The 27,929-nt window shown below is 41.8% G+C and overlaps 3 protein-coding genes across 3 annotated transcripts in view; 2 read left to right on the top strand and 1 right to left on the bottom strand.

The window, feature by feature from the left end:
- The window catches only part of TMEM204 (transmembrane protein 204), a 38,092-nt gene extending 24,611 nt beyond the window's left edge, over window positions 1–13,481 (top strand). Inside the window, exon 3 of the mRNA XM_032796877.2 lies at window positions 13,049–13,481. Coding sequence (XP_032652768.1) covers window positions 13,049–13,293 — 245 coding nt within the window. The 3' untranslated portion in view covers window positions 13,294–13,481. The remainder of the gene's footprint in view (window positions 1–13,048) is intronic.
- TELO2 (telomere maintenance 2) overlaps window positions 1–27,929 on the top strand; it is a 308,161-nt gene that overhangs the window by 105,821 nt on the left and 174,411 nt on the right. The window lies entirely within an intron of this gene.
- IFT140 (intraflagellar transport 140) overlaps window positions 1–27,929 on the bottom strand; it is a 237,089-nt gene that overhangs the window by 65,921 nt on the left and 143,239 nt on the right. The window contains exons 23-25 of the mRNA XM_075069081.1: window positions 24,000–24,156; window positions 21,487–21,618; window positions 18,210–18,409 (exon numbers count right to left, since the gene is read on the bottom strand). Of these exons, the coding sequence (XP_074925182.1) occupies window positions 18,210–18,409; window positions 21,487–21,618; window positions 24,000–24,156 (489 nt within the window). The remainder of the gene's footprint in view (window positions 1–18,209; window positions 18,410–21,486; window positions 21,619–23,999; window positions 24,157–27,929) is intronic.

Genomic DNA, 27,929 nt, shown 5'->3' with positions numbered 1-27,929 from the left:
AATAAAGCCCTAGGAAGCAGGGAGGAAGGAAAGGAGAGAGGAAGCAGTACTCCAGTGGCTGTACTAGGATTCACACAGCTCCAAAACTCCACAGCCTCATTACCTCCCAGTTCACAGGAAAGAAAGCTGTTTGCTTTGGAAAAGTTATGTCGTGAAAATGGAACTAGTTTTGTGTATGGAATTTTGTGTCAACCCTCAGAAATTTCTCTCTAGAAGTTTTTTCCAAGAAACTGTTACAGCTGCAACATGCTGAATATAAGGGTGGATTAAAAAAAAAGCTTATAGAGTAACTATCCTAATGGGAACTCCTTCAAATACTAAAATAATAGGTGGCAAAGGGGAATCTATAGAAGATTAACCTACTAGGAACACAAGAACTGCTATATTATCTCAAACCCAAGGTCTATCTAGCCAAGCATCCTTTCTCTCGCAGTTACTCATATCAGCTGCTTCAGAGGATGGTGCAAGTACCCCATAATTGGAATGTGTGGGATAATTTGCTCCCCACATTAGTTTTAATCCTGGTCTCCAAGTATATGCCTACGCTGCATTGTAAACCCAGATTTGTGGGACACATGCTTGTGGAGTCATGTTTCCATGCATCCACACTATATTATAAACTTGAGTTTACAATTCCTGGAGCCGGGGTGCACAACTGTGCTAAAGTGTCCATACTGCACAGTACAGACTTCCTGATTCACATCTGTGGCTTGAGCTGCATCCACACCACAAAGTGACAGGGCTTGGACCCCAGTCACAGCAGGATTTAGGCTTAGACCCACCCTCCTGGGTGTGTCCACAGGCCCAGGTCTTGAGGGCTTATTGACCTGACTCAGAAAGCTTTGTACATGGACAGTAGCGCAGGGTTGGGCTTAAATCTGAGTCACAGCCTGGGTTTACAATGCAGCATAGACATACCCCAATAGTAAGATTGGCTTAAACTGTAAACATGAGGTTTAATTTTTTTTCTTATTAAATTACGATCACTCTGGATATTCTTGAGATCCATATAAATGTCCAGCCCCTACACTGAAGACAATAAGAAGCCTTATCTCTCTGCTTGGCTTGCCATTTATAGGCAAACACCTTATTACACATTTCCTTTGAATTTCAAGCCTTGATTTCTAACTGTCTACACCTTGTGTCTTTTGGCTGACACCCCTTTAGTGGTAACTGATGAAGACACTGCTGCAGACATACTGTTCACTCTAGTCCCACAATACAGAGTAGGGACGATTGTGCATTGGCAGGGAGATAGAATGGATGAGCTAATGGGATTCTCCACTTCTAACTTCTATACCATTAATCTACATGCATCTTAATGCAGTACAGAACAACAGAACAGTCATCACCGAACAAAGATGAAGATATCAATCATGCAACTAACTGGTCACTTCTTATCCTTCCACTCATCTCCATGCCTTCATCTGTGTCATGCCTTACTCCTGGAACTCCTTCATGACTGATGCACCATGCCCTTCCAAGTATTCATATGGCTCTAATCAGCCTAATATTTGCTTCCATCCTCACTTCCTTCAAGTCCATCCTTAAAGCAGACTTCTACCAAGATGCCTATAAACCCAATACTTCGGAGGACTAGGAACAGAATTAAATGAAACACTGTATATAATTTTTTAAAATCCCAACAAAAAAAAGATGATAGAACGTAACTTATGCTCAATGTCTTTGTTCCTTCACACTTCTCATTACATCTCTGCCCCAATACGCCTGTCAGATGTTTTACTGAAACGCTGAAACAGTTCTGATTCTCTGTTTATCAGTATGAAAGAAATATCTATTTAAAAAAATGCAAAGATACTACAGTCATTTTGAAGTAGTGGGAATAGTTTTAGTTCCAATATTAAAACAATCATTTTTTTTAAAAATCTGATTAAAAGAGCATTTTCAATAATCCTGATACTGGGTCAGACTTTGTTCTCACACTGGTTTTGCATCAACATATTCCACGGATGACAAGGGTGTTAACTGCAAGCTATGTATCACTATAACAGAAGGCAGAGTCCCAGACCCTACTTTTTCTAGAATTCCTTCTAAAGGAAGCTATGAGCGAAACAAAAAATATTCAACAATATTCATCAAAAAAGGTCACTAGACTAAAATACTGCCAAAGGTTTAGTGCTGCTAATAAATACCTTAGTGAAGGCAAAAGCTATTATTAATCAAAGCAGGAGACACGGATACTATGACAATGTTCTATTCCAGTTACTTTATTACACCAAATGATGCATCAAATACGCCTTTCGGTTAAACAAATGGGTGCATTTTACTTCAGCATTAAGGTGCACCAGTATTTTGCCCAGCAGGAAAGCACACAGTATGCATATAACCAGGTAGTCCTCTCAGTCCCATCCTAGAAACCCCCTCATGAAATGATTGCAGACTAGCCTTTCCCACAGATATGTTGCTCTAGTAGAGGCCCAGCAGAATGCAAAGCTGTCCTTCCCCAGCAAAAAAACCTACCTTCCCGCAAGGGTGAATACCTTCCCCAAGGGCCAGGTTGCTACAAGGTGAGCATGATGAATTTAGCACTGTGATTTAGTGAATAGACATACCAGATGTTTCAGCCAAATCTTGGCTGGCACGCATTCTCATTGGTGTAATAACAAGCAAACAAGAGATATGCACTGTGCAGGATCAAACTGCTCCAATAAACTATGTGGCTCTTGGCTTCAAGAAATATCTAATCTTTAGAACAGTAGTATTCACTGCAGTACAAAGAAGTCTTGACTTCTGTACCACGACAATGAAGCCTTCTAGCATGCACCACAGTATCTCTCACAGAGAATGATCTTGCTTCACACTTCTGCTGCTGAACTCCCACATTTGTAAGCCTAACATCAGTTTCTGGTTACCTTGGCCACTATTTCAGTTGATTGAGGATGCTGTAACTCATCCTATCAAATACTTACCATAAACATTTGATTTTAAAGCTCTCTCAACTCACTCACCCTAGACTAATTCACAGAGGTTAGAAACAGTGAACTGTAAGAGCTCTCTCAAATTAATATTCCTTGCTCTTCCTTCTGCATTACACTTTTCTCTGCTCTTAAATGTCAGTTCCTGTCTAGCCTCTGGTAGACTGTACTGACCAGACAGTTTTTACTCTTCAATAGCTCCTATGACTCACTTATGCTTTCTGCCAAGTAAGAATCATTTTCTGAGCTCCCCATCTCCAGACTCCCTCCCATTCAGAACCTGGCATGAAACTGCAAGAAGAGACAAGGCTGTGATGTGATTGGCTGCTGGTCTGAACCAGGGTTCAGGCAAAGGGCCTGTGAAGGGAAACAGTCCTGCTAACCAAAATAGTTTTATTTTAAGCACTGTGAGGAAATCTTAGTCTTTTTTCCTGATGAATAATCACTCCACAAAATGGAACAGAGTTGCTCACAAAGACTGCTGATCTAGCCGAGAGCTGCATACCCATTTAGTGTCGTAACTTGCCCCAAGTGATCTCAAAGATAGAAAGAAAAAAAAAAAGACAGGTAATATAATAACATAAATTTGGGTTTGGAAGTAAGTTTAGATAGTGGGAAATATGCTTAAGGCATTTCTTTAGCTTTCTGAGGTTCCATAAAACAATGTAAACAGACTATTGCCACTTTCCTGTGTGTAACTGATCAAGGCACAGGATGAAGTGTGTGTCTGGGGAATGCAGCACTCTCAAATGCCAGTAAACCTGTAGGTTTTTTCCCCAGCAGGTTTGTACCAATGGATCTCATTTTAGGTCAGGAAACTGCAAGCGCTAATCACACAGTATTTCCACACATTAGACATAACAGTACCATAGATACCTGTAAATCTACGCTGGCATACTGAAGAAGCCACTATACACAATGCAATGATTGGAAGTTATGCAGCTGCTATACTCAGACTAGAATTATTTATTGTGATATATTTTATCTAAAGTTACAGTAGAGGCAGGTTATTGCTGCCCATATAAGCAATGATCTAAAACCTAATGAAGTCAATGGAAAGACTACTACTGACTTCAATGGTCCTTGTATCAAGCCCATCATCACCAACTCTGTGCATTATCTATTCAAGGAAAAACTAATTAAGACCAGCCAGACAACTCAGTGATTCACTTATTACAAGGCACCAGAACAGCAAGGGAGATAGATGCCAGGATAATTCTGATACTTCCAGGGCACTCATTGTCTTGTGTGGCCCTGATCTGTAATCAGCATTTCAAAATCTGTCACACATTCGCTGGGTGAAACTGTTGGTTGGCTTATGAACCTTAACTTGTATAGCCTTGTGACATATCAGTAAAACAGGCAACTCATAATCTATGCATCCTTTGCACAGAAAGGGAAAAAGCTTGCAAGATAGATCTTCTTCTCCTTCTTTCGTATGACTGGTGTAGAGCAGCAACTACAATTTCACCTGAAGTTGATCAAGGCAAATGGCAACATCAGGAGTAGAGGAATTTATTGCAATAATGCCTCCTTCATAGTTATAAATTGGGCGAGACATATGATTCACCACGGTGCACTACTTCCTATTGCAGATGCAAGCATATTTAGAGGAGCTTAGCACAATACAGTTAACTGTGTTTTCTTCTTGATTCACTTTGGAGTAGTGTTTTCAGTCCTACAATGAAGTATTTAAATAGCTGAGGAATAGCTACTGCTACAATGTGTGTAGTACTGTAAACATGCAAGGTTCTACCACAATTTTAGAAGCCAAAGCCATGTGAGAAGGAGAGAGAATGTAAGAACATAAGAATGGCCATATTGGGTCAGACCAAAGGTCCATCTAGCCTAGTATCCTGTCTTCCGACAGTGGCCAATGCCAGAGGCTTCAGAGAGAATGAACAGAACAGGTAATCATCAAATGATCCATCCCCTGTTGCCCATTCCCAGCTTCTGGCAATCAGAGGCTAGGGACACCATCCCTGCCCATCTTGGCTAATAGCCGTTAATGGACATATCCTCCATGAGTTTATCTAGTTCTTTTTTGAATCCTGCTATAGCCCTGGCCTTCACAACATCCTTTGGCAAAGAGTTCCACAGGTTGACTATGTGTTGTGTGAAGAAATACTTCCTTTTGTTTGTTTTAAACCTGCTGCCTATTAAAAAGAGCACATTACAGCAGGGAGAGGGGTATTGCATGACTGGCAGTTTCTGGAAGCATCCAGGGTTATTAAGGGAATCATATGGTGGAACGTTTGAGGAGCCACATCTAGCATATACTTCCTGGTGTCAGCACCAATCATCTGCTGGATTGATTAGACCATGGCCCTGCCTTCTCATGCCCAAGAGCATCTAGGCAAGCGTAAGCACCAGTTTCTGGTTAGCCCTGTGCAGGCATGAAAAGAAGGGAAAGGGCTTCCTGAACCAATGTGCCCCCACCCATAGAATCTGGCCTTAAGTATTACAAACATATATAATGGCACTTTTAGTTTACTTATAAAGGCACACTATCAAGTAGTTTAGGCCCAATGTTCTTCCTACTTAAAAGGGACACCAACAAACTGAATTCTAGTCTAGCTTACAAACATCAGTTAAAATCATTTCAGGCCTTAGAAGACCTGTAGAAGAGCGAACCGCATTCGTGGCCATTGAACCACAAATTAATTTCCTTTGCCCAGGCTGCCAGAACAGTCTATTATTTATGTGTATTACAGTAGCGTGTACAGCCCCCAACTGAGATGAGAACCAATTAAGCTAGAACTGTACAAACTCATACTAAGAGACAGTCCCTCCCACCAAAGAGCTTACAGGTTTAATAGACATAACAAACAAAAGGTGGGAAAAAGAAAGAATCATCATCTCCATTTTACAGACAGGTAAATTAACCTCTAAGAGGTCAGTTTAAAAAAAATGAGGCATGCATTCCACAAATAATAAGGGACCTGACTTTCTTTCCTCACACCAATATGTGTCAGGAGTAACATCACTGAATTCAGAGGAAAATGGGGCTTGTGGTTAAAGCATTAGACTGGGACTAAAGCAATGTGGTTTTAATTTCTGGCTGCCACAACTTTCCTTCCTGCCATTATTACTAACAAAAAATGCCTTTACATAAAGCCTTAAAGGCAAAGGTAACAATGACCTAACAAACACCAAAGTCAGCAGAGAATCAAAAACAATCCAAAAGGGTATTACAAAAAGGGGAGATTAAAGCTATTAAGTATCTATTTTAAAAAAATTTGTATTGTAAACCTACTTGATTACAATTTTAGGGTTTCATATGGCATTCTGTGCACACCAAACAATTCCCATCAACTTCAATGGGAGTTTTGAGTGCACAAAGAATACTGGCTGGAGTCTTTGCAAGGTTTTCTTCATAGATCAACTTAGGGGTGAAACAGTTATTCTGATGAAGTCAGCAATCTGAGTGTGCTGATCACTATGCAAAAAGTCCACTGCAGGCTGGGTCTCAAAATCTTTAGGCAAACAAAGCCATCACGTGATTGTCAGTATGTAGCCCAATGAGAGAGAAGACTGGAAATTAAAATAAAGACATGGCTTGAATGATCTTAACTGTAGGTTTGTCTACATGGCTCCACCATGCAGACTATGGAGGTGTGACCCTAAACTATAACTGCCCTGTGTAGACCCTGCTAGCACAAATTAAAAGATACCTAGTTCACCTTAACACAGTCCCACTTCAACCAGGACTACATTAATTTGATGTAAGTACCTTTCAGTTCACCCTAGCAGGGTAGCTGAAGGGTCTTCTACCCTCGGCAAAATAGGGAAACTGCCTTTCTCTAGCATGCAAAGACTGTTCTGGCAGACTGGGCAAAGGAAATTAATTTGTGGTTCAATGGCCACGAATGCGGTTCAGCAACATGCTGTGGGGCATGGAGAGCATGACAAGATGTCCTGGTCACCCACTGCAGCTAATGAAGTCCCCGTCACCCACTGAAGCTAAAGAAGTCCCCAGCCGTAAAAATTCTTTGTGCCACTGGAATCTGGCTTCTGTGGCAGAGAGAGTGGAACTGCCCCTGTTACAACGGCTTTCTCACTCAAAAATTTCCTGCACAGGTTTTTCTTGCAACTCTCATCCTATTTAACATAATTTTATCAGACTTTATCATTAACATTATATCATTAATCCAAGTACTGCAGCGACGGGGGGCGTAGCAAAGTGACAGGTGGAAATGACGACTGGCAGTTGTAGCCACAATCCTGCACATAGGCGACCTTGGGACTAGTGGCCATTCAGCTCCGTCCCCAGGACAGCGGAAAAGTTCAGCAGCATCCTAGGCGACTGAGCAGTGGTTTCTAGGATAGTGATTATTGACAAACGTGATTATTGACACAACTAAATCAGTGTTGGGGGCCAAAAAAAAGGGTGCACCAGGATTGGTTTCATGAGAACAATGAGAACATTTCCAAACTCCTAAGTGACATGCATAAAGCATTTTTGAATGGCAAAATGAATTCACTTCCATCTCAAAGAAAGATTAGTTTAAGTATCTACAGAATAAGGCCCAGTCTCAACTGAGGAGAATGCAGGGTGTGTGATGGGAGAGGAAAGCTGCAGAGGTTCAGCATTATGCAAATACAAAAAAGCAAAGATGTTCTTTGACTTTCTCAAAGCAGTCTGCGGACCATCTAAATCTAGCACAGCCCCCTTGAAGTCGGCAGATGGCACAACCCTCATCAAAGACAAGGAGATGGGCTGAGCACTTTAATAGTCTACTCAATAGACCGTGCACAGTTGATCAGTGTGTTCTTAATCATTTACCCAAGAAACCCTCAATCTCCCTCCATCAGTTGAAGAAATTGTGAAAGCCATCAAACAACTGAACTCTGGCAAAACCTCTGGAAAGGATGGTATTCCAGCAGAACTGTATAAAGTAGCAGGCCCCAAGGCCATCAAGGTGTTTCATGACATCTTCAGTAGCATCTGGGAGGAAGAAGAAATGCCACAAGACTTCAAAGATGTTATTGTATCACTGTTACAAAAGAAAGGCAGCAAAGCTGTCTGTGGAAACCATAGAGGCATTGTTCTCCTCTGTACAGCAGGGAAAATACTAGCTCACATTCTATTGAACAGACTCATTGCAAACATATCTGAGGAGAATCTGCCAGAAGTGCAGTATGGTTTCAGAGCAGGTTGTAGTACTATGGACATGATCTTTGTCATACGGCAGGTCCAGGAAAAATGCTTGGAGCAGAACATGGATCTGTATGCAGTTTTCAGTGACTTGACCAAAGCTTTAGATACAGTCAACTGAAAGGGTCTATGGGCTATTCTGCATACATTGGGCTGCCCAAGAAGATTCATATAAATCATCCGTCTGTTCCATGACCACATGACACTGTAAGTGCTCACCAGTGGTGACTTTTCTGGTGTGTTCGAAATCTTGAATGGAATGAAGTAAGGCTGCATACTTGCTCCAGTGCTGTTCAACTTGTTCTTTGCTTGTGTTCTCAGCCATGCAACAAGGGACTTGGATCAGCGGATATACATCTGCTATCGACTCGATGGGTCCCTCTTTGATCTTCAAAGACTCAATGCTAAGACCAAGACGCTGGAGAGACTTCTTGGCGAGGCACTTTTTGCAGATGACTTTGCCTTGATGGCTCATAGACATGATGACCTTCAGGTCATCGTTGATAGATTTTCTGAAGCATCCCAGATCTTTGGCCTCAGCATTAGTCTCAGGAAGACAGAGGTCTTGTTCCACCCAGCGCCTCATTCCAATGCCCCATTGCCAGCCATCTTCATCCAAGGCATACAGCTGGAAAATATGGATCAGTTCAAGTATTTGGACAGTATCATCTCAAGTGATGGTCCCCTTGATAAAAAAATTTCCTCCAGAATTAGTAAAGCCAGCCAGCCCTTGGCAGACTCTGAACAGAAGTCCTTAACTAACACAACATTCGTCTCTCCATCAAATTGAAGATCTATAGTGCAGTGGTTCTAACATCTTTCCTGTAGGATCTGAAATGTGGACTCTTTATACATGTCACATTAAACAGCTTGAGCAATTCATATGCATTCCCTCCACTCAATAATGAGCATTTGTTGGCAGGACACACTGACCAATATTAAGGTCCTTGAAAAAGCGCAAACAACCAGTATTGTGGGACTATTACTGAGAGCACAACTTAAGGGGACCGGACACATCATCAGAAGGAAGACCACTGTCTTCCAAAAGAGATCTGAGTTAGGGCAAAAGAAAGAAGGGTCGTCCATTTAAGTGCTTCAAAGAGTACTCCTGGGGGAGTTCTGCGCTATTGCATGCATGCATAATTAATGAGCTGTGCATATTTTTAAATTTTTGCGCAGAAAAAAAGCTTTGCTGAAATGTTGCTTCAGTTCTGCCTTTTTCCCCACCAGAGGGCACTGTGGCACAAGAACAGCAGCAGCTCCCAGCAGAAAATAACTTCTGCAGTTCCACCTTTTTCCCACCAGAGGGAGCTGTGGCAACAGAACACAGCAGCAGCTCCCAACTAGCTAGGGAAGAGAAAGAGCCTTCTGCCTTAGCAGCACCTGTCAGGTCAGGAGACAGGGGCTCTGTGGAGACAGATAGCGTGGGGTGCTGGGGGTGCGTGTGTTATCAAACAGGGGCTTATAAGGGCTAGTGGGGGAGGACAGACTTGAGCAGGTGCTGAATTGGAGTGGAGGCACAGGGCCATGGGGGAGGTGGAGAGCCACATGGTGCTGGGGAAGGGGATGCAGAACTACATAGGGACAGGGGAGTGGCTGGGTGGGGGCACAGAGACACATGGGGATGGGGGAGGGGGTACAGAGCCACATAGGGATAGGGGAAGGGAATGCGGAGCCACATGGGGATAGGGGGAGTGAGTGTCTGAGTGGGGATGGAGACATGTGGAGGGGGGTGCAAGGACACATGGGGGCAGGGGCAGATGTGCCTGACTGAAGGGAGAGGTTAGAGGTCAGCCAGGGTCTGCATGGAGGAAGCTCCCTAACAATCCTTCCCTACCCCCCAAAAAAACCTGTTCCATACTTTTTCAATCCATACCCAACAACCCTCCAAGTTCACATCCAGGCTCCTTCCCAGCAATTTACTTCCCTCTCCCTCAGCTTCTCCATTACCTCTGACTCCCCCAAGCCTTTGCACAGCTTCTGAAGGGTGCGAGAAATACAGTTCTGTCTTGTAGTTTAAATGAATTATTACTCAGAGTTCTGTATTAATATACCTAGTAAGGAATCTATTTGTCAAAAAAAAAATCTTTTTTGTTGTCTGTATTGTTACAGACATACTTGCTGACAGGTATTTTGAAATAAATGACAAAAAATAATTGAAACTGGTATGATTATATTGTATTATTTTGACAAATAAAATGTGCAGAATTTTAAAATACTGTGTGCAGAATTTTTAATTTTTGGCACAGAATTCCCCTAAGATAATCTGAAGAGCAGTCTCCAGTGGGCTGGCATCAATCCCGAAGAACTTGAGCAAATGGCTCAGAATAGGACTCACTGGTGGTCTCTGACAAGATCAGCATGTAACAGATTTAAGCAGAATCAACATATTAATCTCCAGGCTGCACGTGAAAAGTGCCACACAGCTGCATCATCAAATATCATAAATACTGATTTCCCAAGCCCTCAGCGTGGCCAACTCTGTGCATCAGGGTTCAGACTTTGGAGTCATATGCATAGCCATAGATGAGAACGGAGACAGTATCGTCACAGTCAGTGATGGACTACCAACAGCAGGGTCTACATGAGGTAGTTTATAGTGCAACATTGCAATTCACACCCCCATAGTCTGCATGGTGTTGTAAGTTAAAAGTGGAGCTAAGTGAGTGGAGAATTTCATAGAAGTGATTGTGGAAGGACAGAAAACAAGGACAAATTGGGGCTGCCCCACCTAGAAGCAGATCGATTTGAAAGAATAGCTTTTTAAAAGCTCTAGAAACATATGGGGCCAAATCCACACTCCATATATCTCCACTGACTTCAGTGGAGTTGCACCAGAGATAAATTAGTGTCTGAAACTCTTCAATGAAAATTAAACTTATTTGCACAGTGAAAACTAACAGCTGTTTCCTGCTACTTTCTAACACTGGAAGATATATCCCCAACTAGTGCTCCCTGTAAGGGATCTGGATCTAGTGACCACATCTCCAATCACTGCTAGGATGACTTTATATACAATAGAAAGACAGACCTTCTGTGATAACACTGTTTCCAAGCAATGCTACTAATGCAGAAAGATAGCATGTAGACACTGGAAAGTTAGGAAAGACAGGCTCATGCATGACTTGTCCTTGCCAATGAACTTAGTGAAATGGTATCTGTAGATCCTTTTTTGGCTGTTTATTGACCTTCGTTTATTTCAGTCTTCCTCCATTATGGGGTACTTTTGTCCATATTAATTTCTTCTGTTATGATGGTGGTTAAGGAAGTGTTTGAGAGGAGAGGAAGCTGTGTTTTATTTAGTAAGCAAGACATATTTGCCTCTTCGTATAAGTTTTTGTCAAAGTAATTCGATCTATAAATTACCTCTCTTAGAAGTTGATAACTAGCTTTAAATGGGAGGAGAGGAAGGGAAGCACAGAGGACTGTAAAGCAATTTTGCATTATTGATGCATCCTTCAGGAAGGGCAGTCTTGTTAACACGAGACTGGAAGCCACAGGATTTGAGTCCTATCCTTTACTCTAATACAGATTTCTGGTATGACTAGATAAATCACTTCACCTGTCAGTTTCCTCAGTTTGAAATGGGAAGATTATTATTTACTACTTATGGTGCCTCATAGAAGGTGTGGTGAGAATTTCACTTTTTACTCTTTGTAAAGCACTTTGAGATCTTTGAATGAAAAGCACTAGAGAAACGCAAAGTGTTATTACACTTACATCACCAGTCTTTGAGTGATTTTACCATTGTCTTTTAAGTTATTAGGTGACTACCACTACCAATTATGTTGGCAAAACTTATGTCACTCAAGGGTGTGAACAAAACACTGCCTGACTGATATAAGTTTTGCAAGCATAAGCACTTGTGCACAGCACTATGTTGGCAGGACAGCTTCTCCTGCTGACATAGCTACCACTGCTCATTTAGGTGTTTTTTTTATGTCGACAGGAGTGCTCTCTCCCGTTGGCATAGAGCAGCTATATGAGCGATCTTACAGCAGTGCAGCTACATCGGTACAGCTATGCCACTTTAAGTTTGCTAGTGTAGACATTGTTAAAGACTTTGCTTTGGTTGTCACTGGTGCCTGACCTTGCTCTTCCTCGATATTCCTCCCTCCCGGCTTTTAACCTGAAAACATTTTTTTCAAAAGTTTAATTACCACCATAATGGTGGGGTCCCCCATAGTCTTATATTCTCCATCTCCCTTTCACTACAGTATATTTTTTATTCTTTCTATTATGTACCTTCTCTACCTACTTATAGTTTATATGGGTGGTTTGTTTTAAATACATTTAAAAATGTATTTCTGAATTAATGTAGTGTTCTGAATGATGGAAGTTGCTTTATACATGTTTTTAATCAATATACCAACTTGCTGCACTGGCAGGAAGGGTAGAAAAGGTGGCATGAAATATCATAGGCCTTTGTCACCAATAGTGTCAATGAGACATAAGAACTAAAAAGCATACAAAAGAGTATCGGTGGGGGACAGGATATTTTAAATCAGCATGGAAAGAAATAGGCCTGATGTGGAGGGGGCAATCCAGGTATCTACTCTTTTAGTCAAGATATACAGTGAGGTTCTGACCATATGGATGTTAAAGAATCGATGGCACACATAGGCACTGATTCCGTGGGTGTTCCAGAACTCCAGAAACCTGTTCAAATCAAGCTTGACTATTACATTCCATTTTCCTAAATTTTTCTTTGTACTTTCATCTGGATAATTTATCTTTTTCTGTCCTTATACTGTCCTAAACTGTTGTATAGTGTTTCTATGCTCTGTTAGAAACCTCCTGGGTTTCACTCCAGAGAGGCTGCATGTTTCTGGGTAAAGTGATCCCTGTGTACAATTTCTGAAGCACTGTGGGATCCTTTGGGATGAAATGTGCTAGAGAAATTCAAGAGAAGTACCCATTTTGAAAAAGTGTCTCTCTCTCACTCTGCTTGCAGGTTTTGTTCTGGTCATTGGATTGGTAACTTTCTACCGTATAGGGCCCTACACCAACTTGTCCTGGTCTTGCTACCTGAACATTGGGGCCTGCCTCCTGGCCACACTGGCAGCCGCCATCCTCATATGGAACATCCTTCACAGGCGGGAGGACTGCATGGCGCCTCGGGTCATTGTCATTAGCCGCACCCTGACTGCTCACTTCCGCCGGGGGCTGGAGAATGACTATGTTGAGTCACCATGCTGAGAACATGTGCTTGAAAAGGGAGAGTCCTCTGAGGAGACTTGCATTGGAATTGTTTTCTATAAGTATACACTGTAATTTAAAACTAAGTGTTGAAGGACATCACAAAGCTCACTTCTTTTGAAGACGCCCTCAATTATTATTTGGATGGGCTCCATCTATCTATATATGTATAATACACATAATTATATATATATATATATATATATTAATATATATAAATTATATATAATATAAATATAGATGACTGTATATATATTATACAGCACCCCTCTTCCTCTACTGTACAGTGGAAATATATTAGGTTGTCAGCACAAGCATCCTGATAGAACTTTACAGCCATCTGCCAGGAGCTTTCAACTGTGGCAGAGACAGAGTGAGTGTGGTCAGGGTACTGAAAGTGGGAAAAGGACAACCTACTATTTTAAATTCTTCCCTTATTTTGAATGAAGTTATTCTGCTTCCTAATAATGCAACAAGCTCAAGGGCTCAGCTGTGTTCACAATCCTCCTTTGGACCCAATAGATAGGCAGTCTGACAGAGCAGGAAACTTGTTATGGGTGTCAAAATTTACAACAGCAGAGTTTGGGCTTAGGTAATGTTTCTTTTAAGGTGAGCTTGACCTACTCAATTTTTAGAAACATCTAATTTGTCTGTAACATTATTCCACACTGAAGCATGGAACACAACCTATAACCCCAGAAGCAAGTAATATAATTCTAGCCATTTGTAAATGATACGAGTGCAAAAAAATTAGTGTGTGTGTTTTCAGACACTATTTTGTCTTTAAAACTCCTTTAGGAGTTTTTAAGTTAATTTTGCAGGCAGCTAGAGGTGCCATTAACATTGAAAGAGAGGTACACAGCTAAAACTCCCTATCCACTGTGCTGAAAGTGCACTCCATTGTTTACACTGTGGGTTAATATCCATGGGAAGAGGTTTTTCCGTGACCTCCCCATACCCCCAAATATACAATTAACTTATTTTGTTAGAAATGGCTACTATGAATGAATATACTAAATTCTTTTCCCACAAAGTATGCAGACTTGGCATGCAATTTTCAAACTTGGGTGCCTAATTCAGCATGTTCATTCTGCACTTACTGACAAATTGGCACGTAAAGCAGATACTTGGGAGCATAACTGCCTATCAGAGCACCTAAATTTGAGAACTGGGCATTTAAGAATTGATCCATGCAGGTCAGACCCCTCAGTGCCAAATAAATTGGTGGGACCTGAAGGTATTCAGCACCTTGCAAGATCAGACCTCTAGTGCATAAGTGTGATGCTATACAGCATGACGGCCAACCAGCAAGCCAAAAACTACACTGCAGAAGTCCCTAAATACAAGAGTTAGAAAAAGACAAGCAGCAATGAGAGATGCTACCTTGATCATACTCACTGATAAGACTGCATGACTATGAGCTGCAAACATTATAAAATCTCTCTCTGAGGCTGTTGTGGTGCTCGCAGCTGAATTCTCTGCTTTTCATCTTTGTCACTGTCTCCTTTATATTTTGCTTCACTTTGTTAAAAAGTGATCAAGTGGCTCTTGAGTTCTATTCTGCACCCAAATTTTCACGTAATAAAGAATGTAGCCCCAGTTGCCACTCTGCACGATGCCCAAAATCAGTAGTGCTCCACAGAGCTTGATGCTCTAGAACCGAGGACTTCTAGAATTCAGCCCCCCATAATACATTGCTCTAGAGAGCAGAGTTCTATAAAGCTGATAAGTTTTTTCTTACACCAGTTTATAAAAACCAAGAGAAGTTTGTTTCCATTTCCCTGACTTATTTTACAGAAAAGCAAGGTATTTTCTAAAAATAATTGTGCTATAATTACAGTTTTTAAAAATAAAGTATTGGAATATTTAAGACATATTATTTCAGCTAATATTGCAATATCTATATTATAATATGTACATTAAAATTTAAAAGTCACCTATGTGGTCAGTAACATTGTAATACTTAGTATTACTGTGTTTATTTTAAATGTATAAATAAAGTGGTGAATGTTCAATTCCCTTTAGATGATGTACTTTGTATTTGAATGGCAAATAATAAGATCAATCATTATCAATCATGTTTTGTCTGTTTAACAAAAGAGAATCCACATGGTCAGAATGTTTTATTTGCAAATCTGTCCTTGAAAAACGATGGGTATCCTTCTGTAACACTTGAAAACTAAGTATTTTCATCAGTGGTGCACTGTGATAACAAGTGACAAGGTGTGTGTTTACCCCAGACATCTGAATCCATCAGGTGCACTGAAAGGCCCAAGGGCAGAGGCCAAGTGTTTTCAACAGACCAAGAAGTGTAGATGTTTAGTTAAGTCCTGACTTGTGCAGCTGTACAATATGCCTGAACAACTGCATCTTTCAGCACACATTAATATTTTCATAATGTCCATTTTGTAATGAATCATGATTCAGGTTAGATGTATTCAATATACCATAATATCATCTACCTGTAGTAGAAAGGGAGCCTGAGACATAAGCCCTTTATCCAAGACCTGGTGTGAGGCCTGAACAAAAGTAAAGGTCAAGCTTTGCAGATATAGAGCATAGTAGCAAAGTTAGCAGAGATCAGGCTCTGCCTGCTTGCAAGCTCACAGAACCTGGAAAGAACAGGCCTGGTATTGCAAAAAACACATACATTCCTAAAAAAGGCTAGGCACAGGACACTCACACAAACACATTCCAGAAGGATGGTACCAGAACAGCCTGACAGTCAATATGGTACAAAATCTCCCCCGCCCCCAAAGATAACAAGAACACACTGATCTCTCTTAAAGATAAGGTCAGGATGACAGTGTGATGAATAGAGATGTTTTGGTCGAGCCAACATATACAAGGTAATGGGTGGTAACAAGCCACATGAGGGGGCAGTAACTAACTATGTCAGAGGGACAATACGTAACTTGTTTGTATCGGTGTATAAAATGGAGTCTCAAGAGTGTGTCTTTGGCTGGCCTAGGGGACAGTGGAAAGTCCTGCCACTAAATATATGGAGATATACCTATCTCAGAGAACTAGAAGGGACCTTGAAAGGTCATTGAGTCCAGTCCCCTGCCTTCACTAGCAGGACCAAGTACTGTCCTTGACAGTTTTTTGTTTGTTTTTGCCCCAGAACCCTAAGTGGCCCCTCAAGGACTAAACTCACAACCCTGGGTTTAGCAGCCCAATGCTCAAACCACTGAGCTATCCCTCCTCACTAACTGAGCTAGTTCATTGCAACAGGCATACATGTGTTAGTGTACCATGTGTTTTTGTCACTGAGTGCCTTCATACCTTAACGGTGTGATGGGTTGGGTCACAGAAACTCCCTTGAGGCTGCCAGCTGATGTGCCAAGACTACTTCTGCTCCTGCTTTCCCTGCCCTCCCAGTTTGGGACTCCAGCACCCTGTCTTGTTGAGCCAGACACACCAGTCTGCTCCAACACAGACTCAGGGTCTGAACCACATGCCCCAAAGTTGCACTAACTGAAAACAACTTAAGACGTGTTCCGGTCTTTAACACTCAGATGCCCAAATCCCAATGGGGTCCAAATCCCAAATATATCCGTTTTACCCTATATAAAGGTTATACAGGGTAAACTCATAAATTGTTCGCCCTCTATAACACTGACAGAGAGCCATGCACAGTTGTTTGCCCCCCTCCCCAGGGGTATTAATACATACTCTGGGTTAAGTAAAAAGTGATTTTATTAAATATAGAAAGTAGGATTTAAACGGTTCCAAGTAGTAACAGACAGAACAAAGTGAATTGTGAACAAGTCTATGTTTATGTCTGAAACAGTAATAAAACTGAATATAGATAAAATCTCACCCTCAGAGATGTTTCAATAAGTTTCTTTCACAGACTGGACACCTTCTTAGTCTGGGCACAATCCTTTCCCCTGGTACAGCCCTTGTTCCAGCTCAAGTGGTAGCTAGGAAATTTCTCATGATGGCCACCCCCTTTGTTCTGTTCCACCCACTTATATAGCTTTGGCACAAGGCAGGAATCTTTTGACTCTCTGGGTCCCCCACTCCCCTTCCAAATGGAAAGACACCAGGTTAAAGATTGATTCCAGTTCAAGTGACATGTCACTGTAAGACTTCATTACCCACTTGCCAGCACACATGTATACAGGAAGACTTACAAGTAAAACAGAGCCATCTACAGTCAATTGTCCTGATTAATGGAAGCCACCAAGATTCCAAACCACCATTAATGGCCCACACTTTGCATAATTACAATAGGCCCTCAGAGTTATATTTCATATTTCTAGTTTCAGATACAAGAGTGGTACRTTTATACAAATAGAATGATCACACTCAGTAGATTATAAGCTTTGTAATGATACCTTACAAGAGACCTTTTGCATGAAGCATATTCCAGTTACACTATATTCATATTCATTAGCATATTTTCATAAAATCATAAAAGAGTGCAATGTTACAAATGGATCTTGTGGTCATTAGGCAGTTTGCTTGACGTCTGCTGTTCCAGCTATCTATGCAGAGCTGGGATAGCACACAGAGACAACACTACCAATTAATACCATTAAAAGTAACATGAGCATGGGTACTAGGATGAGATGTCCAATATCATACAGTCATAGAAGTTCATTTGATTGCTGCTGACCATGCCAGGTACATCCCATCTGCTGTACTGCTACATGCACTAGGTATGTCCTGACATTTCATTGTTCTCATTGGATGACACCACCATGACAGGTACAGTACAGGACCAGCAAAGAAAAAGTTAATATAATACCTAAAGGGCAAAGGTTTCAGCTTGTTTAGGACGACAGAGTGTGAATGAGGGCAAAGAGAAGGAGGAAAAATTAAAGAAGTCTAAAGGGAACAAAACTTCATATGACAAGTGAAAATAAATCCCACCACTAAATGAGTCATTACAAATGTTTAGATCCCACCTTTTGATGAGTTTGATGGATTTGAAGGCCTCATCCATGTCCCCAATTGTTAGATAGAAGCTGAAGTTCAGCATAGCTTCACGGGTAGTTTTATCACATTCTTCCAGACCAATGAAATCTCTCATGGGCCTTTTCGCAACCATTTGTGAGAGTTGTACTGAGCCAGATTCCACTTGTGCTTCCTTCTCAGCTTCTCCTGGCTGAAAGGAAAACTACCATCATTCAGATGCTAAGCAGACTTCAACACACTCCCTTGACCTACAAATACAGATTTCTACAAGATTTTAACTATATGACTACTTGAGGTCAATGACAAAACTCCCTTCAACTTAAATGGGAGGACGGTCAAACTCTTACAGTTGTCAGAATAATAAATACTATATTACTTCTCAAAATGCCTTTGAATATAGGAAGGAGTGTCTCTAAAGATTACTAAAGCATATAAGTCATGAGGCTCAACATTTGTATTTCATCAGTTACAGATAAGAGGTGTGTACAGTATCCCAGAAGGAGCAGGAGTAACTATTACAGTTAAGGTTGCATTATAGTTTCCAAAATAACATCTACATTTCTGAACCTTTCAGGCTGAAAGTTTCAATGGTGAATTTCTTTTTTAAGTTAACTGTCCAGAACCTCTTATTTTTTACTCCTGTCTTCCCATTATTAGTACTCAGATTCACAACCATATTCTATAAAAATGGCAACTTTGGAGTCCCCGGAGCCTCAGTAAGATCTAAATTACAATTCCACTCAGAGCTATCACAGGGCAATTTAACTATTCTTCTGAACAAAACAAGAGAAATCCCTTTCTTGTGTCACCAGCACCAAATAGTCTCTTTGGACATTAAGAATTAACTTTTCACAAGCCAAACACAATGAAACATCTTGGTCTGAGCCACCGTGGATGCTGAACCATCCTCATTCTAACTAATTTAGGCAGTCTCTTTAAGCCATTTTCACTGCCAGACAAGTGAAGGGAAAACCATATGTTAATATTTAAGGGAGCTAATCTAAAAACTATGCCAGAGCACATTTAAAGCCACATATTAATGAATAAATCATTTGAAGTATTAGCCAGACTAAGTAATGCAAACCACGGTACAAACGAGTGTTAGATACAATTTGGGGAATTCCTGGTTCAGGAGAGGCAAAGACATTGTTAGGTTGACTTACAGTTACCATAGTAAATTACTGTGGTGGTTCATGCCCACACTACTCTCCTTCTGTCAGTGGTTACCAGAAGCACTTCTACTTAAGAGGGGCAGTGTGGGGGGCTGAGAGCCCAGCCTCTCAACTCTGCCCGGCTGAACCCCCATCCCCCACAGGCTCTCCACGGGGAGCCAGGAGCCTCAGTGCAGCTGGGCTCCCTGCAGAGAACAGGGACCCTGCAGACTGGGCAGTACCTAGGATCCCTGCAGGGAATGGGGAGTCGGGTGGGTGCAGTCTGGCTCAGAACAGGGAGCCGGGTTGGGACCGCCCTCACACTAGGGAGCCAGGCGGGGGGAGCCTAGCTCAGAGCAGGGATACTGGTGGGGCAGCCTGGCTGAGAGTGAGGAGCTGGGACCCCAGGGGGGCAGCCCAGCTCAGAGCAGGGAGCCTGGGCAGTAGCCCATCTGGGAGTGGCAAGCCAAGAGTCCAGGGGGAAGCTGGGCTTCAGCTGGAGCCCTGCCACCTTCCCCGAGGTGACAGTCCAAGCTGTGATCTGGGCTTTCTTGTGAATTTCATGGCTCCAGCATGGAGTAAGCAAGTAACCTGCAGGGTCTACACAGAGACAGTTGCCCTAACTACACCAACATCAGCCCTATGCCTTTCATAGCGGTGGTGTTATGATGTCGATGTAGCAGGGCACTTACATAGGTGGGAGAAAGACTGTAGTCTGGACCCTGACATAATTTAGTCAATGTGAGCTGCCTTATGTCAACTTAACTCTGTAGTGTAGACCAGATCTAAGACAGTTTTGGTGTGTCAAATGGACTATTCCATGTTTAAAATAGTCACAAGACTATAATATGTTTACTGTGTCAGTAAATAAATAACAAGTAATTCAGCCTTTAAAAGAAATGTACTGATTGAAAAAAATATGGAAATGGAGGGGGCAGATGAATGAAGACTGTGGAAGAGGGCAGTTATAGATACTTACAACAGGCTTATAGACACATCCTCTCCGAAACAACAACTAATGGCAGCAAAAAACAGTACAGAAGGAGAAAGAGAGAGGTAAAAATTAAAGTAAAATATAAACATGGAGTATGAAAAAAACATGCATAAGGTGGAACTGGAATGTAGCAGCTCTTTTTTTCATCTTGCAATTTATGGAAAGGGAAACCAAAATTAGATGTAATCCAGATAAACGTCAGTTCTGCTTGGAAAGGTTATTGTAATTTATTTATTAGAAACAGATTTGGGTTGCAAAGTTCTGGCTCTAAATTCCCCAAAGTTTGAGACAATCCAGATGTAGGTTTCTTCTGTAGTCTCTTTTCTTAAGAGATTAGGAGCTAACCACAAAGTTTGGATCCACATTCAAATTTACCAAAAGTTACAGGGTGGTTGAGTGTAACTTGCACTAATTAGGCATTCAATGGTAGTGGAAGATGAGTGTAACTTATACCCATTTGGTATTTAGTGGGGACTAAATTCAGTCCTGATGCAAGTAGGTTGTAGTTCCTATTGAAGTTAATAGGAACTGCACCAACTTATGCCAGAGTTAAATTTTATGCTGAGGAGTATTAGGGATGGTGCAGGCATATATTAAAGTAGAAACGGAATTCTCTACATTCTCTTGTTAGTTGGTTTTCCTGATAACTGCTCCATCACTTTTGCTTGTATACCACTCACCTTTTGCACACCCATGGAATGCCAGATTAGTGCAATTTACATTACATTGTCAATATATCCATTTTATTACTACTTTTGACTATACTGTGATAAAAGACCCAAGGACTCAGGCTCACAAGGCTAAGGCTGCAGGCTTCAAGAACCTGCAAAGAGGGAGGGTCTCAGAGCCCAGGCTCCAGCCTGAGACTGAATATCTACAACGCAATTTTCAGTCTTGCAGCCTGAGACCCGTGAGCCTGAGTTAACTAACTTGAGCTCTGAGATTTCGGGTCACAGGTTTTTTTATTGCAGTATAGACATATCCCTTGTCACAACTTTCATTGGCGCTGAACCTGCTTACTCCAAGCTCCATTTGGCTGTATCTGGCCTCAAGTGCAAAGAAAGGTGTCAGCATATGGTTGTGGCAGAAGTAGAAAAGGATGTCCTCTTTGTGATCTCTCACCTTTTTTGCAAAGTAATAATGTGGCACCTCGATGCCCAGAAGAGTCTGGTAGGTTGAAGGCAATGGGAAGCTGTCCTGAAGCAAAAGGCCATGCTCTTCAGTACTGAAGAATGATATAATCAAAACATCCGGCTGGAAGGGGAAATAAAATATTGTTTTGTTTTAATGGTACAATATCCTATTTTAGTTTTGTTTTTATTTTCTATTTTCAGTTGGCAGAGTCTTCACTTGAACAAAAACACCACACAAACACCTGCTGGTGAGGGCAGAGCAACAGGCTTCCTCCCTACAGTAAGTGGCCAATAAGTCATTCTACACTTTAAACTATGTTTGCACAGGGCCAGTCACGCCTGCCTCTCAGGAACCAGCATCGCCATCCCTGAAGAGGGAGGCCCCAGTAGCACACTCCTGCTCTAGAAGTCTCTGTTTTAAAGACCCAACACAGGCATAACTCACAACTACTTTTAAGTTATTTTTAATCCAGCATCATTCCTAGTGCAATTTTAAAAGCTCAAAGTGTTTCACTAGACATTCTTTTCTAAGGGTATGTCTACACAGCTGACATTAAAAAGCTGCCACTTTAATGTGGCTGTATTGTCACGGCTCCAGCTCTCTCAGTACTGTAATAAAACCACCTTCATGAGGGGAATAGTTACCAGCACTGTCTACACTGTCACTTTACAGTATTGAAACTTGCATTGCTCAGTGGGGTGTTTTTTCAAGTGTAGACAAGTTTTTCAGTGTAGACAAGGCCTAAGGCTTTAGTTGTCATTCAGCAGATGCCTACTATTTAACCTTCTGTCTGCATAAGAATATCCCTGGAGGTCAGTAACCCTCCCTGTAGGTTTGAAGAACAACATTTGTTAGTTTACTATTGCTGCTCAGCAGGAGCTCACAGATTGTTTTGGATTACCACACCAGTATCGGAGTTATTTGCTAATTCACCAAAGCACTTAAGCACACACTTAATCTGAAGCATCTAGACCCAACTGAAGACAGTGGAATCACTCACACATTTAATATTAAGCACAAGTTTAGTGCTTTGCTGAATAGAGGGTCTCAAACTAAAAATCATTTGACCCTTTTCTGCTTCTTTATGTTTAAAGACCCAAAATTATTTACAAGCTAAACATTTTGTTCGGCTTCTTCTTCACATTAGAAATATCAAGTCTTAATTTCCTTCTCTTTGCTGGAGAACCTTGACAAGGTCTCCAGAGGACCAGAATGTGACCCCACACAAGATTGCAACCTAAACGTCACCTATCACTTCCCCACTGTTCAGATGCTCCAAAGATTTTGCCAAGATCATGCAGCAAAGAGAAATGTAATATGTCTAATCTGGAGAGGATTATGGCAGGATTGTGCATGGATCTGGACCCTAGTCTGGAAGGGGCAACATGGTGCTATACAGCTTAGATCCAAGAAGCAACTGTAGGGATCCTCACCAGAGAGCAGATGAGGAGGAAGCATTGTCAGGTAGTGAAGTCAGGAGTGCTGGAAGCACATTAGCAAGGAAGAGCCTTTGATTTATTTGACAGGCTCTCTGGTAAAATTAAATCTGGGCAACATTTAGTGTTAATTCACCACTTTAAAAAAAATTTAAAAAAACAAGCAGAAAAGAGCCATTTCTGGGAAGTGCAACGAGGAGGTATAAAGGCTGTCTCAAAGAAGAAATATAGAGGAATGACTTTCTTTTTTTTGGTACTTTGCAGTTCACCTTTAACTGAAGGGTCTTTATTATTCTAACTAAACATATCTTGTTACTAGAGATGGGCCCAAGAGACAAAAATTGGGTTATGGATCCATTTCAAAATGGAATGGTGTTTCAGATGTGGGATTTTGGGTTTGATCCACTGATAAACAGACCTCACTTGCACAATTCTAATCCAGAACCAAGCTTGGATTTTGAATATCCCCAAATTTCAGATATTGATTCAGACCCACATCTACCTGCGACACTGAGATTTGGGTTCCTTCACAGAGTTATGTCCCTTCCTCTCTTACTTCGTAACTTGCAGTGTTTTTCATGTTTTTCCTCAGCCATATATAGTTATGGGGGGAAAAACCCACAGATGAGCAATGAAGAGCAGCATTAGAGCCTTCTGCAAACCCTCCAGAAAAGCCCCAATGATCTCATGATTAAAATCAATACCTTTCAGTTTCTGTGGGAATAAACAAAACTAAAACACCCTGGGCTGTTTGTTACTGATTTGAGCTTACAAAAACCACAATATGAGTGCTCTAACAAAAACATTTTGAACTGGCCTTCTGCTCATAAGATTTTCCTATTTTCTTATCACAAGTTCTAATATTTTCAGCATGAAACCCACTGCTAATAACAAAACGTATTATGACCAATAGAAGTCACAAGTACCAGACTCTTAAGTTTGTTTGGCTGCTACCTTCTATGCACTGGATCACAGTATCTACACAGATAATTTAGTGAAGGCCAGAACCACTAGTTTATTACTGGGATAAAAACAAATCAGAACAGAACAAGAGAAAAAACATACCGTGCTTTCTGAGCTCTCTGTTTGTCGCTGCTGCTTGTCTGGAAACTGCAGGTTTGGTTCAAGGACTGCTTCACATACAAAAAGTCTTGGGTCACCATGGTCCCAAAAGTGGCTAACAGGGATGCGATCTTGCAGTTCTGGATGCCCAGTGACACTCCTGCAAAATCAAATGGAGGACAAACGTGTAAAGACAGGTGGAACATGTCCCAGGCTGCTTATTCAATTCATTAATATAAATAAAGGATAAAACATACCATGGGATAGCCCCAAAACGATCATCATATATATAATAATATAAATGTTTAAAATGTCCTAAAAGTGCAGTTAAGGTACAATAAACTATCATAATAAATACAAATATTCATTGTATTAGGTTCAACCTCATAATAGCAATGCAAAGAGTTCCAGGTTTGACACATTACTCAAGTATTTATAGCTTGCCCAATACCTTCGTATCACATGTCCTCTTATGTATTTTATTTTACAACACAAAGAGCTGACATTTATTGAATCTCTTGGGAAAGATGTATAATATTCACTCCTAGTGTTTTTTCTTTAGGAGTACTGGGTTACTAGCTGTCAAGGCTGAATCCCCACTCTGTTATGCCGAGTGTAGAAGTGGGGCCCGCAAGGATTAAAAAAATTAATACTTGCCACTCTAGGCTTGTATTAAATTCGCAAGGTTATAGCTTTTCTCTGACCTTGGCTTGGTAAATGCTGCCACCACCCAAATGCAACAAAACTCCCTCTGAACCCATGAAGGAGCACTTGGGAATACCTCACTGTGGAGTGCCCTCAAGCCCTTTCTCACACACCCCCTTTGGGGAACAGCTGAAAAAGGAAACAAAGGAAATTAGCTGTGGCTACCAGCTAATCAAACAACATGCACAAACCTGTTAGGACATCAAAAATCCAATCCTGTTCTTAAAAAAGTAAACAAAAAGAAAATACTGTGACGGATTGGACCACAGAAACCCCCTTGGAGCTGCCAACTGATGTGCCAAGACTACTTATGCCCCTGCTTTCCCTGCCAGCTTGGGACTCCAGAGCCCTGTCTTGTTGAGCCAGACATGCCAGTCTGCTCCAACACAGACCCAGGGTCTGAACCACATGCCCCAAAGCTGCAGACTTAACTTAAAGCAACTTGAGATGTTTTCCTGTCTTTAACACTCAGATGTCCAACTCCCAATGGGATCCAAACCCCAAATAAAACCGTTTGACCCTGTATAAAGCTTACACAGGGAAAACTCATAAATTGTTTGCTCTCTATAACACTGATAGAGAGCTATGCACAGCTGTTTGCCCCTTCCCCAGGTATTAATGCATACTCTGGGTTAATTAATAAGTAAAAAGTGATTTTATTAAATACACAAAGTAGGATTTAAGTGGTTCCAAGTAGTAACAGATAGAACAATGTGAATTACCAAGCAAAATAAAATAAAATGCGCAAGTCTATGTCTAATATGGTAAGAAGACTGAATACAGATAAAAACCTCACCCTCAGAGGAATTCCAGTAAGCTTCCTTTTACAGACTAGTCTCATTTTAGTCTGGGTCCAGCAATTACTCACTGTGATGAAGTGAGACTGTTCTTAATGTTTCCTCTGAATACTGTGTGGGTGCCTCAGTTTCCCCTATGCATTTCTTAAGTCTCCAGTGTCATAAACAGACAACAATCTGTCTCCTAGCAACAAATGGCAAGGGCCCTTTCCCCCTTTGCAAGGGGATAGCTAAAGGTGAACAAAGAGATCAGGTGACCTCCTGGCCCGGGAAAGAGACAAAGGCTAGAAAGGAAGGGTTGGAGGGGGTTTCAGTTTGGAGCTGGCTGGGGACAGGAAGTGAGTGCAGACGGGGTTGTCTGGCTCCCTGGGCCCCAGAATGCACCCGGCTGAGGGGTCTGGTTCTCCGTACCTACAAGCTGTGTTTTAGACAGTGTTCCTGTCATCTAATAAACCTCTGTTTTACTGGCTGGCTAAGAGTTATGTCTGACTGCGAAGTGGGGGTGCATGCAGGACCCTCTGGCTTCCTCAGGACTCGCCTGGGCAGACTCGCTGTGGGAAGTGCATGGAGGGGTATCTGCTGAATGCTCCAAGGAGAGACCCAGGAAAGTGAAGCCGTGTGAGCTTCTTGCCCTGAAGATAGTCTGCTCCAAGGGAAAGGAGGCTCCCCAAAGTCCTGATTGGCTTTGTGGGGAGCAGTTCCAGAGCATTGCCCAGGGACTCCGTGACACTCACACCCCCTGTAGTTATTGTCCTTTGTTCCAGTCTCTTTCAGGTATCCTTGGGGGTGGAGAGGTTCTCTCTTTAGCCAGCTGAAGACCAAATGGAGGGGTCTCCCAGGGATTTAAATAGACTTTCTCCTCTCTCCTATGCAAAGTCCAGCTCCAAGATGGAGTTTTGGAGTCACATGGGCAAGTCACATGTCCATGCATGACTGAGTTTCTTACCAGTCAAGCCACATTCCTGGGAAAGCTCCGATGTGGACTGGCATCTTAAAGTTCATTGTTGGCTTAAGTGGTTCTTGACTAGGCATTTAATTTGCACATTTCTTACTCAATAGAAATCAAGCAAGTATACAGCCAAGCCAACTTCAAGTACAAAAATGATACATGCATACAAATAGAAGGAATGTATTCAGTAGATCATAACCTTTACAAAGTCATGTTACATGGCATATGTAGCATAAAACATATTCCAGTTATATCATATATATATATTCATAAGCATATTCCCATGAAGATGTATGGGGTATACCGTCACAATGTCTACACAGCAAAAGAAGGTGTAATTGGAGCTAGCATGGGTAACAATAGAGTAAAGACATGGCTGCACAGGCCGCAGCGCAGCCACAAAACCCAAGTATGCGCCCAGGGCCTCCAGCAGCACTCAGGCACCTAGCCCATACCACCATGTCTTTACTACTATTACTGTTCAGGCCAGCGAGCTTAAAGCTGGCATGGGTAGACCTATCTGCATTAGAACAACATCTTCACTTGCAGTGTACACATATCCTGAGCCCACCCAACTCAGTGGTCAGCCTTTTGCCTTACCTGCCTTTGGCTGGAATCTCATAGTTCTTCCATTCTTAGGTCAGACCTGAGTACATCACCCAAGTTATACCAATCACTGAACACCCTGCAGGTCTGGCACCTGTGTTTGCTGCTTTGTTTCAGACTCCAGATGTGAAGCCTCCTGGTGCCTGAGACCTGTTCCACACACAGTTTTTTGTGCCAATGTGACTTTTTTGGCTAATTGTGTGTTTGTTTTTTAACTGAAATAGTTATCTGGTCCAGCCCAACTGTGGACAGAGTAATATGGGTATAAAGGTGTCTAAGGGTATGTCCACACTACAGTCACTATAGTGGCATAGCTACATTGGTGCAGCTGTGCCCCTGTAGTGTAGATGCTTCCTCATCAAGAGAAGAGTCTTTTAATTCACCTCTCTAAGAGATGGTAGAGGTGGGGGGGGAGGAGGTTGTACGACTCTAACTATTTGCGTGTGCAGTCAAGGCCTTAGGGCTTCTAACTGATCTAGCAACACTAAAAACAGACTGCAGTCATGGCAGTGTGACCAACAGAAGGGGCCAGCCTCCCAGAGTATGTACCTGTCCAAAGCCATAGGCATGTACTCGGGACTGTTAGCTCCATTCACTGGCTGCGCTGTCATGGCCAGACTCTATTTTTACCCCATTAGCTCCTTCATAGCTAGCACAAGTATGTCTCCCTGCACTGGGAATCACACTCTAAATTTAAACATCATCATCTTAGAAGTCAAGCACACAAATAACATTTTGAGATACAGACTGAAATATGCAATTAATACAGAGACTTATGGTCATAGTTCATGAGTCTCACTTTCTTTCTACTTGCTCCTTGTGCACACGCAGGTCAGGTGGATTAAGCTAGCCAGACGACAAGGAAGCACTAGGCCA

This window comes from Chelonoidis abingdonii, chromosome 9 (assembly GCF_003597395.2).
Source record: "Chelonoidis abingdonii isolate Lonesome George chromosome 9, CheloAbing_2.0, whole genome shotgun sequence".
Classification (NCBI taxonomy): Eukaryota; Metazoa; Chordata; order Testudines; family Testudinidae; genus Chelonoidis; species Chelonoidis abingdonii.
The sequence above is the reverse complement of the archived record's forward strand: the minus strand, read 5'-3'. Positions and strand labels throughout refer to the sequence as shown.